Genomic DNA, 18,694 nt, shown 5'->3' on the forward strand with positions numbered 1-18,694 from the left:
TCCAACCTGGGTGGCAGAGTGAGACCCCATCTCAAAAAAACAAAACAAAACAAAGAAGTAAATAAATAAAAATGTAAATGTTATGTCCTGTGAATTTTACTTCAATAATAATTTTCTTAAAAAACAGCATCAACAAAAATGAACAGAAGGCGGTGGATCTGCAGAGCCCACAGCTCCCATCTTCCTTGTGCTGCTTCATGAGTGTCACCCTCTCCTGGCAGCTGTGCTGAGGGCTGGGGACGTGGTGGGGACCCTCTGCCCCCAGGCGCACCCTCAGGGAGCCTGTCACTGGGCGAGGGTCATTAAGCAAATAAAACTACAACATTACTGACCATGTCACATTACGATCCTGTTCCCAGTGCCCATAATCTCATTACACCCGAGTCCTCATTTGCTAGGCACCGTAAGCACCTAGAAAAGAGTAGCTGTTTCTTGTGTTGATGCCAAGTTTAATTTACTCTGAAAGTATAAATTATGAGCATTGTAAGAAGGAGCGAGTGCACGTGGCCTGATTTGTATTCAGAAGTTAAAGCCTTGGGCAGAAGAGCTGTCCTTTCCACCAGGTGTGGCTTCCTCCTTTCTTCCCTGGGGGAGACTTTGCCACTTGACCTGGGGCACCCCCTGTGTCACTGTCACAGACTAGGTTTGGGACGTGCCCTGTGCACTCCGGGAGAAACGTACAATGGCACCAACTCCTGGGGCTCTTGACCTGGCCTCATTTGTCTGGTGGAAAGTAAATGAGAGGCCTGGTGCGGTGGCATAGGCCTGTAATCCCTGCACTTTGAGAGGCTGAGGCGGGTGGATCACCTGAGGTCAGGAGTTCGAGACCAGCCTTGCCAACATAATGAAACCCTTTCTCTACTAAAAGTACAAAAATCAGCCAGTTGTGATGGTGGGCATCTGTAATCCCAGCTACTCGGGAGGCTGAGGCAGCAGGAGAATTGCTTGAACCTGGGAGGCGGAGGTTGCAGTGAGCTGAGATTGCATCACTGCACTCTAGCCTAGGCAACAGACCGAGACTCCGTCTCAAAAAAAAAGAAAGTAATTGGGTCAGCAGCAGTGACTGTCGGGGGACCCTCATGATGGCTCCCCTACCCCGCCTCCCTGACTGCAGGCAGAAGGTGGTGGAGGGCAGCCTGACACACCCCTTCGCCCTGACGCTCTCCGGGGACACTCTGTACTGGACGGACTGGCAGACCCGCTCCATCCATGCCTGCAACAAGCGCACTGGGGGGAAGAGGAAGGAGATCCTGAGCGCCCTCTACTCACCCATGGACATTCAGGTGCTGAGCCAGGAGCGGCAGCCTTTCTGTGAGTGCCGGCTGGGCCGTGGGGGCTGGGGCATGGGGGGGGGGGGGGGGCGTGGGGGGCGAGGCGTGGTGGGGTGGAGGTGGGGGCTTGGTGAGGGGTGGAGGGCGTGGGGGGTGGGGGTGGGGGGTATGAAGGTGTGGGGGGGGTGGAGGCGTGGGGAGGTGGGAGAGTAAGTGGGGTGGGGGCAGGTGGCCCCTCCCTGCAGAAACCCATGCTCTGGGGGGCACCCTCTCTAAAGGGGTGCCTGCTGCAGTGAAGGGAGATGTGTGCAGAGTATGTGGCTGGCTGGGGGTCACGGGCCTGCAGAGGGTCCCTGTGCAGAGCTTGTGGGGGCTGTTTCAGGTTCAGCAGTGGTAAGGGGATTCCCAAGGAAGCTTGCCTTGTTTTCAAGGCCCAGAAGAAGCTGTGTGTGTGTGTGTGTGTGTGTGTGTGTGTGTGTGTGTGTATGGATATTAAAATATATATATATATGTGTATGTGTATTTTTTTTTTTTTTTGAGACGAAGTCTCGCTCTGTCACCCAGGCTGGAGTGCAGTAGTACAATCTCGGCTCACTGCAAGCTCCGCCTCCCGGGTTCACGCCATTCTCCTGCCTCAGCCTCCTGAGTAGCTGGAACTATAGGCGCCCGCCACTGCGCCCGGCTAATTTTTTGTGTTTTTAGTAGAGACAGGGTTTCACCGTGTTAGCCAGGATGGTCTCAATCTCCTGACCTCGTGATCCGCCAGCCTCGGCCTCCCAAAGTGCTGGGATTACAGGTGTGAGCCACCGCGCCCGGCCACGTGTATGTATTTTTAATAGAGATGAGATTTTGCCATGTTGCCCAGGCTTGTCTCAAACTCCTGGGCTCCAGTGGTCCTCACACCTTGACCTCCCAAAGTGCTGGGGTCACAGGTATGAGCCACCATGCTTGGCCCTGCAAGTTGCATATTTATCAATGAATAACCTGCTCAGAATCAGCAGTTCTCAGCCTGGGGGCTACGCAGGGTTGTGACAGAGGTCCCTGATGGTGAAATTCACCAGCTTCTGTGACAGTGGGGCTGCGGCTCTGGGGACAGTGACCCACCCCCACAGGGACCAGGGATGGAGATTTTTGGCGAAACCATTATGGAAGGTTTGGACTTTGAATTGAAAGGCGGGGCCTAGGGGTGGCAGCTGTTCCCAGAGCAGGACACAGGAGGGTGGGGCTCTCTGGAGCTGTTTCCTGGTGAGAAAGTCGTGGTCACAAAACCCTTCTACACTTGGGGCAGCATGAGGGAGGGAGAGGTTCATTTTGGTGAGTTTGTTGTTCCAGTTATATCCATATTATGGGGCTGATACACCCCAGCTTTCCCCTGGTTTGAATGAAGTGCTGGAAGCATTTATTGAGTTCTGTTCAATTGCTGTTGGTCACAGAGGGCTTGGGAGAGTGACAAGCTTGGCCATCCCAGCAAGAGGGACAGTGTTCCTGTGGAAGCTGCTGGGTCCACACATAGCACAAAGACAAGACAAGCCTTTTGCCCAGGAGCCCACTGTCTCTGGGGTTTCCGTCACTACCACACAGGCAGGTCCTGACCCTTGCCGTTGGAGTGTGGGGGGCACCCTTTGCAGAAGGGTGTCCTTTCGGGGCCCTGAGGAGCTGGGGAGGGTTTTCTAGTTATAGGAGCTTGTGGGAGGGAGCAGGTAGGGAGGATGCCACTCCACGGGCAGGTCACGTCTGGGTGTGAGGGTGGCCAGGAAGGTCACGGCTGGTTTTGGGGAAATTGCAGGCCATCTGGCCGGGCTGAGGGCCCGATGTGGAGGGGGCCAGCGATGAGGCAGGAGGTGGAATGGTGCCCGCGGGGAGGTCCCTGATGCCACTTGAGGCTGGCATTTGGGCAGAGGGACACTGGAGGCTGTCATGGGGGACGAGGCAGGATGAGACTCATTCAGAAACAAGTGGCGGTCTTCTTCTGGAACCTTCTCTCACTCTGTCCTGGTTTTCCCAGTCCACACTCGCTGTGAGGAGGACAATGGCGGCTGCTCCCACCTGTGCCTGCTGTCCCCAAGGGAGCCTTTCTACACATGTGCCTGTCCCACGGGTGTGCAGCTGCAGGACAACGGCAGGACGTGTAAGGCAGGTGAGCCAGCGGGACGGGACGGGACGGGACGGGGCCGGTGGGGCGAGGCCTGGCGGGAATGGGCTGCGGCCAGTTGTCCCAGAAGGAACCTTGGCAAACCCGTTCAAAATGATCCACTCGGCGGGTGTGGTGATTCAAATCTGCGGTCCCAGCTACTCGGGACTCTGAGTTGGGAGGATCGCTTGAGCCCAGGAGGTCAATCCTGGTTTTTTTTTTTTTTTTTGCCCCAGATATTTTCCCAGTTTTTCACTCTCCGCCTTGGTCCTCAGGCGCTTGGTGCTTCCTCGTACTGTGCTGCAGTGGGGCATGGCTCTTCTCCTCTGGGTCACTGGCTGAGGATCTTTCTTTCCAGGTGTCAGTTCGGGGCGGGCCCTTCGGGAAGTCACACAGGTGGAGGATGCAGCTTGCCTTCGGGGATGCTTCTGGGCCTGGGGTAGCCGGTCTGGCCTCTGGGACTGACCCTGGGGCCTGGCAAGCGAGGGGGTAGCGAGAGGTGTCAGGAAAGCGCCATCCCTGGTACCAGTCCTCCCCATTTCTGTAGCGTGATGGGGCCCAGCTTGCAGAAGGTGGTGGGGGACAGGGTCTGCTTCCTGTAACAGTGTCCCACTCAGGAGGGCAAGGGGCTTCCAAGTGGGCTGGCTTCCACACTCAGGGAGAGTCCTAAGGGGCAGAGTCTCGGTGTGGGGCCCCCTAGAAGGACTCTCCTGGTATCCAGTGGGTGGAGAAGTCTCCTTGCTCCCACTGCTGTCTGGGCACATGGGGGTCCTGACTCTAGGGACAGTTTCCTGGTCCCTCTGCCCTCCCCGGCTAGGGTCTGTACTTGTGTGCAGTGGCCGGGGTGTGTGTGTGGTTGCGGTGCCCGTGGCGCATGGGTCTTTTCTGTGCTCCCTGGCAGGGGTCCTGCTCTTGGTGAGGACTTTCCAGGTTCGTATTTGTCTTTCTCTTTCTGAGAGCAGAGCATCTTTAATGAAGACATGGCTGTTTCTTAAAAGGGTCTGTCCTCTGTGCCGGCTACTGCAGGGGATGGTTGGAGAGTCTCCCCCACCGAGCATCTTGTTTCCCAAGTGGGAAGAAGGAGAATTTGAGAAATGGGGACTTGGGCGGCCTAGTCCTCATGGCTCTGGACAGCACCCCAGTCATTCATCTGCTTGCTCATTCATTCATTCATCCATCCATTTGCTCGTTCAGCAGGCATTTGTCAAGCACTCGCCGCGTGCCAGCATTGCTCCGAGGCACTGGGGACCCCGCGGTGCAGACAGAATCCTGGGCCTCTGGTGCTCACACTCGGGGTTCTGGGCCTGGGTGGGTGGGGAGACGGCACAAGCGAGTCCACGAGGGAGTCGGTGCATTAGAAAGGGTGAGTGTCTTGGACACCCACTCCTCCATCACCTCTGGGGCCCTTCACTGTTTACCGTTTACCTCGGCCTCAAAGGCAATGTTGAGAGAGAAACTGGACCCAGGGAAGGAGTCCAGATGAGCTGCCTCGTGAGTGACCTGGTGACACCAGGAGTTTGGACCAAGCAGATTAAGGGTGGATTAAAGACCCTTGAGTGGGAGGAGGTTTGACCAGGTTGGATGAGCCCCTTGTTTACAGAGGAGGCTAGGGCAAGTCACTGGCCTGGGGTCACCCACAGCAGGTGGCATAGTGGGTTCAAGCAGGTGGGGTCTGGCTCCCAGAGGCATGAGTTTGCTGCTGCTCCATACCTGGGCCCTGGTGGAGCAAGGCCCTGGTCTCCCTCACAGACTGCCCCAGGACCCTGCCTGCTCCCTGAAGGAGGGGGTGCCTCGGCTGCATAAGCCTCAGCAGAGAAGGATGCTTGGCCGACTGGCTGCCCGGGAACTTTGGCCTTCCCAGAGTTTGTTTTCTCTCCTTCCTGTCTGTCTGTTGGTGAGAAGAGGCTGAACTCAGTGCTGGAGCTGGACCCTGCGTTCTGCAGTGTCGGTCGAAGTCCTGGCGGAAAGGGAAAGAATGAGGACATATGGGCTCATGACGGCAGAGAGCGGCCACCACAGTCAGGGCCAGGGGACGGAGCGGAGAGAGAATCACCGGAACACGGCACAGGTTTAGAACAGGCAGCTCGGGCCAGGCGCAGTGGCTCACACCTGTAATCCCAACAATTTGGGAGTCCGAGGCAGGTGGGTCATTTGAGGTCAAGAGTTCAAGACCAGCCTGGCCAACATGGTGAAACCCCATCTCTACTAAAAATACAAAAATTAGCTAGGCAGTAGTGGCACAGGCCTGTGATCGCAGCTACTTGGGAGACTAAGGCAGGAGTGAACCCGGGAGGCGGAGCTTGCAGTGAGCCGAGATCACACCACTGCACTCCAGCCTGGGCGACAGAGTCTCAAAAAAAAAAAAAGGCAGCTCATCCTGTCCAATCTGGAAAAGGTGGAAGTTGGCACATATACATTCCCCAATATCCACAAATATTCCAGAAAATATCCGAGAAGAAAGCAGTTAATGAGTTGGGCCTGTTCCCCTGCCCCGAGGTGCACATGTGGTGGGGGCTGTGTCAGGAAGCAAGCCGGCACACAAATGGACATAGTCAGGACAGACCTGGGTCAGGTATGGGACACAGCAGGGGCTGAGTTGGAGACTCCTATACTGGGGCCGTGGCCGCCTGAACCGGCAGGCCAGGAGTTTCTCCCTGGAGGCCTGAGATCTGAAGGACTAAAAGAGGGAAAGGCGAGAAGGAACAGCACGTGCGGCGGCTCTGAGGCAGGAGCATGTTGGTGTCGGGACCGACTTCCTGGGCTGTGCGACCTATGTAGTCACATGAGGTGAGCTCTGTTGTTGACCTGAAATTCCTACCTTTTGAGTAAGGGGCTCTCTGCACTCCCATTTTGCAGCAGTCCCCACAGATTCTGTAACGGGCCCTGCGCTGTGTGTTTGCGAAGCTGAGGGGAGTTCTGGAGGTGGTCTCTTACTCTCTCGGTGTGTCTGTCTCCACATCTTATCTTCTGTTGCTTTTTTGTTCCCTGGCCCTTCCTGCATTTTTTTTGTATGTGACTGTGTGCCTGTGTGATTGAACCATAAGGCTTCCTGCTATTTATTTCACTTTATGCATTGCAGAAGCGTTTGTGATTGCAGGAGGTAAGTATGTATCAAAGACATGAGTTTTAGTGCCTGAAGGATATCTTTTTTTTTTTTTTTTTTGAGACGGAGTCTTGTTCTGTCACCCAGGTTGGAGTGCAGTGGCTCACAGTAGCTTCCACCTCCCAGGTTCAAGTGATTCTCCTGCCTCAGCCTCCCAAGCAGCTGGGATTACAGGCGCCCACCACCATGCCTGGCTAATTTTTGTATGTTTAGTAGAGACGGGATTTCACCGCGTTGGCTAGGCTGGTCTCGAACTCCTAACCTCAGGTGATCTGCCTACCTTAGCCTCCTGAAGTTCTAAGATCACAGGCAGGAGCCGCTGTGCCTGGCCTATGCCTGAATTATATCTTGATTTTTTTTTTTTGAGGTGGAGTCTCGCTCTGTCTCCCAGGCTGGAGTGCAGTGGCGCGATCTCGGCTCACTGCAAGCTCCTCCTCCTGGGTTCACTCCATTCTCTTGCCTCAGCCTCCTGAGTAGCTGGGACTACAGGCACCCGCCACCATGCCCGGCTAATTTTTTTTGTATTTTAGTAGAGCCGGGGTTTCACCGTGTTAGCCAGGATGGTCTCGATCTCCTGACCTCGTGATCCGCCCGCCTTGGCCTCCCAAAGTGCTGGGATTACAGGCGTGAGCCACCGCGCCCGGCCTGTCTGAATGATATCTTATCAAGACATGTCTTTTAACCGTCCTCCTGCTATGGGGCATGTCTGTTCTCTTTGCCATTTCTGAGTCTCGCTGCTGTGGGTTGGGGGTGGGCAGGTGAGAGCTGGCTTGGGGTCTGGCCACTGGAGTTAGAGGGTGCAGGGCCTGGTGTGTGTTGCCACCATCGATTGGTGATGTCTTCCTAAATGCTGTGTTGCATCTGTTGGGAATGTCTGCCCTGGAGAGCAATGGACATGTAGGAAGCAGGTGTGGTCACCATCTCTGCTCTCGGGGTGTCAAAGCAAGGCTGGGTGTGGACATTTGTCCAAGGAATGGGGAAGGGACACAGCCCCCACAGCAAGCAGATTGTGCAGTCGTGCCTGTCAGGTGCCTTGCCCCAATGGTGGCAGGGTCATTCGAGGTCAGGAGTTCAAGACCAGTCTGGCCAACATGGTGGCCAACATGGTGAAACCCTGTCTCTACTAAAAATACAAAACTTAGCTGGGCGGCAGTGGTGCACCTGTAATCACAGCTTTGTGGGAGACTGAGGCAAGAGAACATGTTGCCCAGGGAGCTTTTGTTAAGGGTCCCTGTGTGGCTCCCTCATGCGTCAGAGTTCCAGGAACTCTGATGGGCCCTGATAAAACCCCAGACTCATGGCTCAGTGAAGTTGCACAGCTGGACAAGCTTGGAGACCCCCAAATAACTTGCCCAGGCTACCCTGGCTTGCAAAAGGCCACTGCTCATCAAGGGGTGGACGGTGCCATGCCGGATGCCTGGCATGCAGTGGGTGCCCAGTGTCCAACTGCCTTGTCCACTGCCCATGCCCTTATCACCGTCATGTTGTCACCATGACCAGCGTCTTAGGTGCTGTGGCTGGTGCCAGGCCCGTGAGAGCTGGGGCAGGTTCGCTCAGGGTCCGGGTTTGCCTGCATCGTCCCAGGATCCTCTCACACCCGGGGGAGTGGGCTGTCATTGGGAGCTGGTAAAGGGGTGTTGCTTTCTTTCCCAACCAGAAGAGGCAGGGGCCATAGACTTAGGTGGAGCCCCTGGCTCTTTGCTGGCTCCCAGGATTCTGACAGCTGGGCCTTCTGAGCCCTGGGGACTGGCTGCCCGTGGCTGAGCCCTTCGAGGGCATTGCACTCCTTCTGCGAATGTCACATCCTGTCTCCGTGTCCAGACCCAGAGCAGCCCTGGGGAGTCCTCAGGGCTCATTTTCCTGCAAGGGGTGGGTGGGGTGGGTTGGGACAGGCCCTGTGGTGATTAGAGGAGGCTGCCTGCGCTCACAGCGGGTGGTTGGGTTACCCAGAGGAGGAGGCCCCTGCAGGCTGGCAGGGGGCCTGTTGGCTCTGGCCCCAGCCCTGGGCTCTGTGGCGTGGAGCTGACACCACAGACACCTGTGGGGCTGAACCGCTGGATTAGCAGAAAGCCCTGTGCTTCCTGTTGGAAGCTTTCCCATTCCAGAGCCATCAGGGCTGCGAGGGCTGAGCACGCAGCTCCACGCTCCCTGGAGACTCGGCCGTCGGGGGCACCTTTCTCTGGTCTTGTGGGAACTGTTTTTGCCCCCAGCCGCGAGAGGCACTTTTACACATAACTCAGTTGGAGCGTGAGTGGCATGCAGGAGAAAACCATTTTGTGTCATTTAGACGCCCTGCTTGGGTGGGACTCTGGGCTGGGAACATCCACATGCAGCCAGTGCAGGGACTGTTTTACTCTGAGCCTGAAATCTTGCTGCTTTGGTTCCAGATGCTGTGTATAGGGTGTTCTGTCAAAGGGAGAAAAAAGCTCCTCGATGACACAGAAAGATGCAACCGGGAGTCTGGTTTTGCATGAGGATGTGAGCGTTTCAGTTCACTGTTTTTGTAAGCACGGTTCCCCAGCCTGACCTCAGGGCTGCCTGCAGATGGGCCCCACCCGCTTCCCGTTAATTAACCGGCTGGTGCTGGGTGTGGATTCTGGCTTCTCCGTCTCCCTGCCCTGGATCCTTTTGAAGCTGAAGTGTTCCAGGGGCAGCTGATGTGGAAAAGGGGAGATAGAGTTTTCTAGAGGTTTTAGAGTTGAGAAGAAACCTCAACTCTTCTCAGAAGCGTTTCAAGGGTATGTCACCAAGGTGGCTCTCTGCAAATTTGAGATGGTTTTAGAAGATCTTTCCATATTTCCTAATCCAGAGGGAGATGGGGATGGGTGAGAAACGGCTTTGTCCTTAAGGAAGTCATGTTCTGGCTGGAGGACAGGCGCAGCCTGGCATTGAAGTTGGTGAGTCAGAGATGGACCTGTGAGCGGGGCCAGAATGGGGCATGGGCTTCAGACTTCACAAAGCAGACCACGCACGCGGCATCCTGGGGCTTTAGTATCCAAATGTCCTGTCCTCCGGGTTTTATTCCTTGCCATAAAATATCACATTAAAGGAAAGTGTTTTGTTAAAAGACCACAGTCCTGTCACCTGAGTACAGTCGCTGTTCTCCTTTCCTCTGTGGCTTTCCAGGCTGCAGGCACCTGTTGGTGTTGTGGCTGTGTACCCGGCAGGCATGAATTAGCTGTGCAGCGTGGCTGCTGACGCGACACCTCGCCTCGACCGAAAACCACCTGGAGATAGCAGCTGCTCACCCAGGGGCAACGTGAAGAAAACGTGAAATTCTGTTGCTTGTTGCAGCTGACAGCACGGCTCTGAGGTCCCAGTGGGCAGAGGCCTCGTGCAGGGCACCTCGCCAGCCAGGACATCAGAGCTGGCCGGAAGGAGCGGTGCCCGTGGAGGGCTGCCAGTGCCCAGGGAGCCTTCCGAAGTGTCATGTTGAGCAATGAAATTCAGAGTCGGGCAGAGGAGGCCCTGGGGTCATACGGGGATCTCCTCCTGGCTATAGGTTGGTGAGGTCCAGTGTCCGGGGGTGAAGGATAGAGGCCCCGTGGTGAGGGCTCCAGAGCTGGCCCTGGGCTAGCGGAAATGCGAGTAATGAAGGAGGCGGTGCTGGTGGGCCTTGTGCCTCTACCATAGGGAGGCATTGGGAGTGATGTTTAGGCCGAGAGGAGTCAGGATGGAGGACATGACTTGGTTTGTAGTTGGGAGTCGGCCAAGGACTGGTGTTGAGGAAATGCAGTGTCAGGCAGACGCGGGACTGTGGTGGGGAGGAACTGCAGTGTCAGGCAGACGCGGGACTGTGGTGGGGAGGAACTGCAGTGTCAGGCAGACGCGGGACTGTGGTGGAGGAGGTGTGGTGTCAGGCAGACCCGGGATCGTAGTGGCGAGGAGGTGCGGCGTCAGGCAGACCCGGGACCGTGGTGGCGAGGAGGTGCGGTGTCAGGCAGACCCGGGACTTGGAGCACCTAGTTCCACTTGCGGGCCAGCTTTCTATTTTTTGTCATCGTATTGGGACCTTAGGAAGGTGACTTAGCCTCTCTGAGCTTCAGTTTCTCCATTGGTAGAAAGGGGGTGATTATACTCCCCCATCCATGGGGTTTGGAGGAAGGCTGTGTGGGTCGTGCTGAGCAGCGCAATGATGCAGGCCGTCTGGGTCAGTGCCGAGGGAGTGAGTCCTCCTTCGGAGGTTGTAATCAGAAGTCGCCTCCAAGGCTGGGTGCTGCCAGGGGAGCTGAGGAGGGGTGAAGGGGCAATGGGGAGAACGGCTCACATGGCTGGCGGGCAACCTGGGGAGGACAGAGTGGGGTGTGCTGGGCGCTCCAGGCATGTGGCTCCCTTTCCTGTGGGGCGAAGGCCAGCATGGGGGCAGGGCCTGGCCGTGTCAGAAACACTCAGACTCTTATGACACATCTGGAGTCCCCGGCCCCACCCCAAACCACCCAGCCCACGAGAAGGAACGGGGTGGTCAGGTGGGGCCAGATCTGCGAGTTCCCCAGGGAGGGCCGTGTGTGGCAGGTTGTGGGGGGCAGCGCTGGCACGGCCGGAAACATCTCGGGGTTTGAAGCCAGAGCCTCAGGTGAGACTCGAGGGTCCCTAGGACTCCCTCCAGGTTGTCTGACCGTTTATCTTTCATGGAGTTACAGGCAAAGATATTTCTGTGATGTCTTGAATTCTGCTTTTTCCTGATTTTGAGTAAAGGAAAGCCACCCGGGTGGGGGGAGTCGGATGCCTTCCCCAAGGAAGGGGCTGAGAGGGTGGTCACGCCAGGACCCCAAAGGACGGGGAGCAGCGTTCCCAGGGGCACACAGGCAGCCTCCAAGAGGTGAGGATGCGTGGGGGGGGAGTCCCTGCACTGCTGTGTGCCTTCAGGGCAGCACTGTTTGCGTGGCCTCTGAGTTGCAGGGTGACCGCCGGCCCTGGGCTGTCTGTGTCCTGGCTCCCTCGCCCCTCCTGAAGTGACCCCCATGAGACAGGGCAGGTATGTCCTGCGAGCAGCCCTCTGCCACCCAGCTCTGTGGGACCACGGCGGCTGCGATTCTGCTCTCTGCAGCTCAGAGTTACTCTCCTCCCTGGCAGTGGAGTGCAGAGCCTGGGCCTCCCGGCCTCCCCACCCCCTCCACACAGCCCCGGGACCGAGGCAGCAGCTGGCTTTGGTTTCTGCCATGTTTTTCCAATTATGTGGAATGAGCTAAAAACAGCAGGAGTGGGGCCTTATTTGGGAGTTGCCACCACCGTCCTTGGAAGCTGCTGTCCCTCACGGCCACCCCTCTAGCCCCATCCTCTGTGGAACGTGCCCCTGTTGCTTTGACTTTCGTCGCCCGCACATGCCTCCTGCTTGGGGGCCTTTGGGCAGTGGGCTTAGCGGCGTGCGCCCTGCCACTCGGGTCACACATGCCCAGGCCGGCGGCTCTCGGGGCCGTGTCCAGAGGGTGGCCAGGCAGGGCTCCTGGCAGCGCCCAGATGAGGCTGGGGTGCGGCTTGGGGATTTGCGGGCTGCCGGCCACAGCTCACCCAGACAGAGTTTTAACAGATGTTCGTCTGTCAGAGACAGGAAACAAAAAGAAGTCAGGGATGGAGTGGGGGCGGCGGGAGGAACAGAGGGGGCCACTGTGGAGTCTGACAGGCAGACTGACAGCTGGAGCCGACGGCAAAGCCCCTCACGTCCATCCGTCTGTCCGGGCGGATTAGCCCAGGGAGCAGGGCCCGCTCAGCTCGGGGCCGAATAACGGGCGTTTGTTCCCAGAGTCTGGCTGTCCTGTCACTTATCAGGGAAGTAGGTCAAAGGGAAAAAAGAAAGGAGGTCCTGAGGGGCCGAGTCTGCCGCTGCCGGGCGGTGATTGGCGTTGACTTTGCAAACAGAAGGCAGCTGCTGTTCTCAGCCATGGACCGTGAATTTTTAATAGCAAGAAAATCAGCTCGCACGGTTCAGGAAGTTGTGGAAGAAGCCTGAGTGCTAACTTTATTTTTTTAATTGAGGTATAACTTGCAGGCAATAAAACGCACACATTTTAACGTGTACATTTGGATTAACTTTGACAGCTGCGTATGTCTGCATGACTGCTACCCGGTCCAGACGAGAACATTTCCGCCACTGGGAAAGCTCCCGGTGCCCCTTTGCTGTCCTCAACCCTCGCCCCCTCCACCACTCTCCTGACTTCTATCACTGTGGATTAGCGTTGCCTGTTCCAGAACTAAATGGAAATAGAACCACGCAGCTGTGCTTTTCTGCTTTTTGGCCTGAATACTCACTTTCAGGGCTGATGCAAGAGGAGAGGGGCGCACCATATTCCTAGAGAACGCTGTCACTGTGGGGCGGGGGCACAGGTGAATGGCACCTCTTGGGTGGGTGAACTCTGTGGGCGCCCTTTCCACAGGCTCAGAGTTAGACTGTGGTCACTCCGGCCACTGGTTTTGTACCCTGCAGCCTCTTCCGTGTCCCCCTTGTGACTGCAGCATAAGCCCAGCTCTGTGCTGACCCCAGACCACCTCCGCAACTCCAGCAGCTTCCCTTTATCTTCAGAGGCGAGTTTTGTGCTTGCAGGGTGCAGGCCCTGGTGGGACCCCCATGTTGCACAGACAAAGCCCCTGTGTGGCTGTGGGCACTCCTTGCCCTTTCTGCATTTGATGATGACTCCTTGTTTGGTTTCACTGACCGTGCCCTGTGCCTCTGCCCTCCCTGCCTAGTTCCGTGTGCCCTGAGGTCAGTGATAGAAGACACAGCCCCGGGCCCCTGTCAGGTGTCAGGTGTGCTGAGCTGACACCTCGGCCGCCACTCACCTGCAGAGAGACACTAGAAGTCTCCGACTCCCTTCCTGGCCCCCACTCTGTTTTTCTACGTTTTACTGCCTATTGCAATGGAAATGCATGGTTTGCCTCTCCCTGCGCACATCCGAGTGTGGACCTCCCTGCCCCTGCTCGTGCTGTGCCCGCCACCCGGAGCACCCTTCCCCTGCCCCCTGCCACAGCACCCCTCCATCCAGACCCCGCTCCTGCACATGGCTCCTCTGCCCACGCCCAGCCCTCTGAGAGTGTGGCAGGTGCACTCCCTAGAGCAGAGCTGGCTTCTTCCTCTTCCTGTGTCCCACGGGACCAACACCAGGACCCAGGAAACAGGCTGGGAGAGTTCAGTAACACCTTCAAGAGTGTTTAAGAGCTGAGGTTCTTTGGTCTTCAGTGGAGCTAGCAATGACTTTCCGACTTTGTCAAGAGAAGCCCCCCGTCTCCGTGCCAACTCTGGGGACGTGATTGAATAGAAATCAGAACATCTGAGTTCCAGCCTCAGCCCTCTGCTGTGTGGCTGTGAAATGCAGGCCCCGTGCGCCTTGCTGACCTGGGAGTGTCGAAAGGACGGTGTCTGGGAAAGGATTTATAAATTGTAGAGCGCCCTGCACTTGTGTTAGATGGGGCCGCGTGGACTACTGATAGTCAGCTGTCTTCCATCACTCGGGGCAGTGGTATTGTCACATGGTTCCATTCTAATCCGTTATTTTGGCCACTACCACTGAGGCGGAGTGGGTGACGGAAGTAATGTTTCTTGGGGACTAGTGCAGCTGTCATGGTCCTGAGTTCTATACCTGGGCACGCCTCCTGTGTGAGGTGTCATTCGTGGCCGGCGCTGCTGCTTTTTTTTTTTTTTTTTTTTTTGAGATAGAGTCTTACTCTGTCACCCAGGCTGGGGTGCAGTGGTGTGATCTCGGCTCACTGCAACCTCTGCCTCCTGAGCTCAAGCGATTCTCCTGCCTTAGTGTCCTGAGTAGCTGGGACTATAGGTGTGTGCCATCACGCCCGGCTAATTTTTTCTATTTTTAGTACAGACAGGGTTTCACCGTATTAGCCAGGATGGTCTCGATCTCCTGACCATCTCGTGATCCACCCACCTTGGCCTCCCAAAGTGCTGGGATTACAGGCGTGAGTCACCATGCCTGGCCAGCCCTACTTCTTAAATGGGCCTGAGGCACGCAGTGCTGAGAACTCGCTGAGGTCTATGGAGGAAGGGCACAGATGGGATCTGGGCCTGGGCATCCTGACCGGTCCCCAAGGCCACCTCCACAGAGTTTCCAGGTACAGTGGGGTGGCCTTGCAGAGGGGCGCAGCTGTGCTTCAGGCTGGAGCCAGCTGCAGGGGCCACAGACAGGGTGTCGTTGGCAGTACAAGTGACCCCTGCTGTTCATTGAACACCTACTGTGTGCCTGGGTTCAGAAAGGCACCCTGTGCTGGCTTTTAAAGAGTAGAGCCTCCTGCCTAATGGGGGGAATGTGGCCTTTTTCATTTAAGTCACCAACTGTTTTATACATCCACGCCCCTAAATTCTTCAGTTTTAGGCAAAGATGAGAGGGCTGCCCAGGCTTCATTTGCCCAACGATGCCACATTTCGCTTGTGAGGCTGTGTTCCCTCACCAGGGTCCCCAGCAAGGGGCTGCAAGTGTTTAATAACACAGGGAGGGCTGGCGTGGTCACTCACGCCTGTCATCCCAGCACTTTGGGAGGCTGAGGTGGGTGGATCACCTGAGGTCAGGAGTTCGAGACCAGCCTGGCCAACATGGTGAAATCCCGTCCCTACTAAAAATACAAAAATTAGCTGGGTGTGGTAGCAGGCGCCTGTAGTCCCAACTACTTGGGAGGCTGAGGCAGGAGAATTGCTTGAATCTGAGAGACAGAGGTTGCAGTGAGCCAAGATCACACCACTGTACTCCAGCCTGGGCGGCAGAGCAAGACTCTCTCTCAAAAACACCACCACCACCCACAAGGAGGGTCTGTGTCCTGGAGCCTGGCCTCAGGCATATCCCACCTCGCTGGGGCCTGGCCTCGGGCATATCCCACCTCGCTGGGGCCTGGCCTCGGGCATGTCCCACCTCGCTGGGGCCCATTTCCCCTTGAGTCTGACATGTGCGAAGCAGGTCACGTTGCTCACTCAGGGTCATTCAGTGACAAGATGGGGCTGGGAGCCAGAGTCAGGTCTGTCTGCGGAGGGAGCAGACACACAGCCCATCGGATGGCACTGCCTGCCTGGGAGTGGCCACGCAGCTGTGGGCCTGAGGTTGTGGTGGGGCGTGGAGGCAGAGGCAGGCAGTGGGGGGCCACAGGAGGTGCTGGCTGGCACCAGGGGATGGGGAGGAGGGGACCCGCCTGCAGGCCCCTTCCCAAGGCCATCTCTGACTTGGTGCTCTGGCTGCCCTGACCCTAGGCAGAGCAGCGACTTCCCTGTTTTAGAGCTGAGCAGATGGAGCCGCTGACTGCAGGCCAGGGTGTCTGCCGGCTGCTCCTGGTGGGCCACAGCCTCTCCGCGCTCGCTGGAAGACCCCAGGCACCGTGCAGGTGACAGCAGCCGGCCTCAGGTTCCAGCAGAGCCAGCATCGGGCCCAGCCACTTCCCTTGTGCTCTGTCAAAAGTGACCCTGTGGTCACTTGGCGCAGGTTCCCGGGTCAAGGTGCTGGGCTGTGGTCGCAGCATTTGCCCCACCCCTTACCCCTGGGGGCAGCGGAGAAACTTAATCAATTGCTAAAAACCAAAAATAATCTGGCCTCCTGCCAGCTGGAAAGCCACTGCGGCCAGGCTGTTTATGGCCTTGGGATCTGCAGAGTGGACAGTGGCCTGCACTGTGACCCTGTTTACCCCACGTGCCCCAGGCCCAGGAGATGGTTAAAGCCCTCTGCCTCCCGTAAGGGCCCCTGAGAAGGAGGCCCTGGAGCTGGGAGCAGAGCTGGGGTTGGGCATCCGGGCAGCAGAGGCTGATTCTCAGCTTTCCCCGGATCTCAGTTTTGTGCCGCCTGTGTGAAAAGAAGCTGGGAGAACAGAGCTGTCCTGGGGTAGTGCCGGCTGTGGCGGCAGGCCTGCGGTGGGAGCCTCCGGGGGGCACTGGACCTTTCCTGGGTGGCCTGTGGCCTGGGAGCTGCACTTGGTTTGGTGCAGGAAGGTTGTGTCATCCACTCTGTCTGCAGGGATGGCTGGGGCCCTGCGGCTGGGTGATGAGGTGGGATGGAGGTGTCCGGGGCTGCCCTGCCTCTTTTTGCCAAAATAACAAAAATTATCTTGTTTGTTGTGAAAAAAAACTATTTTCCCACATTGGGGCGTGGAGGGTATTAACTGTGATGACCTTCTGAGTTCTTGCACACTGGGGACCTGTTGGCAGGGTCTCCTTCTGGCTCTGGCGGGGGTGGCTCAGGCCACTGGATGACCATGTGCTGGCCAGATAGTTCCTGGGGCTGCAGGTGGCTTATTTCGCCCCATCCCACTCATATCCTGTCATTCTTCCCGTCAATCAGCACATCTCAGACCCTGGAAACCGAATGAGCCTGGGGTGTCAGTACCCACACCCCGAGGCAATTTGGTGGCGGGGTAGGTGGCTCGTTCCCCCACATTGCCCCAGGAAGAGGGCCTGGTCCCCAGCATCCCGACCCATCTCCCTTGGAGACGGAGAGCCTCTAAGGATAAACCCATTCACCCGTATTTCAGAGGCTTTTTTCTTTCCTCGTATGAAATAACCTTTATACATTCACTGTAGCAAGGAAAACATTATAAAAAATAGTGAAGAAAATAGATATTACCCATAATTTTGCCACCCAGAGTTAGCTGTGTCTATGTGTCTTGTGCACTTTTTTTCTGTTTACGTATCAAAATCGACTTTTAGGGTCAGATGCAGTGGCTCACGCCTGTAATTCCAGCACTTTGGGAGGCTGGAGGCGGGGTGTGGATCACTCAAGGTTGGGAGTTCAAGACCAGCCTGGCCAACATGGCAAAACTCCATCTCTACTAAAAATAAAAAATTAGCCAGGTGTGGTGGTGGGTGCCTGTAATCCCAGCTACTCAGGAGGCTGAAGCAGGAGAATCGCTTGAACCCAGGAGGCAGAGGTTGCAGTGAGTCAAGATCACGCCACTGCACTCCAGCCTGGCAACAGAGCGAGACTCTGTCTCAAAAAAAAAAAAAAAAAAAAAAAATTAATTAATTAATAAAATAAATATATAAATTGAGTTTTAGGAGATTCATTCAAACTGTGTGTAATGTGTCTGATATTTTTTCATTTGTCGTTCGTGCAAATTCCTACCTCATTAACTCTTCTCCAGAGCATGCTGTTTTGTGCCTGTGTCATCACCCATCACGTTGAATGCCCTTGTTTAGATAAAATAAGTAAATTTTATTCAAAAATATTTGGGGACGTTTTGGTTGTCTCCAGGTTCTTGGCCTTGAGTCTTGCTGTCCTAATGCAGCCATGGTGGTGTCTGGATGCATGAATCTCCATGCGTTCCAACTGCCGCTTCCGCCTGTGTTCTTAGAGAGGAAGTGCTGGGGTCAGCGGCTCCCAGGCTGCTGACCAGGAAGCCTGCGGTGCTCTACAGCCCTTCTGGAAGCGGGAGATGCCCCCACTTAAATGTCCAACAAGCCTTTCCACCTCACCAGCAACTCTGGGCGGCTCCCTTCTATTTGCAGATGACTGAGAAGTTACTGTTTTCCACGTTTACTGACTGCTCTTTTTCCCGTTAATTTGTGTTTATAGTCTTTGCTCATTTATTGCTCAGGTTTTGGTGTTGTCCCTATTGACTTCTATGCCTTTTAATTTTTTTTTTTTTTTTTTTTGAGACGGAGTCTCGCGCTGTCGCCCAGGCTGGAGTGCAGTGGCGCGATCTCGGCTCACTGCAAGCTCCGCCTCCCGGGTTCACGCCATTCTCCTGCCTCAGCCTCCTGAGTAGCTGGGACTACAGGCGCCCACCAGCGCGCCCGGCTAATTTTTTGTATTTTTAGTAGAGACGGGGTTTCACTGTGGTCTCGATCTCCTGACCTTGTGATCCACCCGCCTCGGCCTCCCAAAGTGCTGGGATTACAGGCGTGAGCCACCGCGCCCGGCCGCCTTTTAATTTTTTAAGCAACCTTAATAGACGTCATTTTTTTAGAGCGCTTTTAAGTTTACAGAAAAATCAAGGGACAAGTACAGAGAGTTCCTTCCTCCCGCTCTCCTCTTCCCCTTTTCCCCACCTGCCCTCCTTCCCCCATTGTAATTTTCTCTCTGATATTATAAAAGTCACACATGGTTGGGCGTGGTGGCTCACGCCTGTAATCCTAGCACATTGGGAGGCAGAGGCAGGCAGATCACTTGAGGTCAGGAGTTCGAAACCAGCCTGGCCAACATGGTGAAACCCCGCCTCTACTAAAACTACAAAAAATTAGCCAGGTGTGGTGGCGGGCACCTGTAATCCCAG

At 56.1% G+C, this 18,694-nt stretch overlaps 1 protein-coding gene across 1 annotated transcript in view; it reads left to right on the plus strand.

Moving 5' to 3' along the window:
• LRP5 (LDL receptor related protein 5) overlaps positions 1 to 18,694 on the plus strand; it is a gene marked incomplete at its 5' end in the record, with an annotated part of 134,299 nt that overhangs the window by 50,826 nt on the left and 64,779 nt on the right. The window contains 2 exon segments of the mRNA NM_001135199.1: positions 1,115 to 1,311; positions 3,277 to 3,408. Coding sequence (NP_001128671.1) covers positions 1,115 to 1,311; positions 3,277 to 3,408 — 329 coding nt within the window.

This window comes from Papio anubis, chromosome 12 (genome assembly GCF_008728515.1).
Source record: "Papio anubis isolate 15944 chromosome 12, Panubis1.0, whole genome shotgun sequence".
Classification (NCBI taxonomy): Eukaryota; Metazoa; Chordata; class Mammalia; order Primates; family Cercopithecidae; genus Papio; species Papio anubis.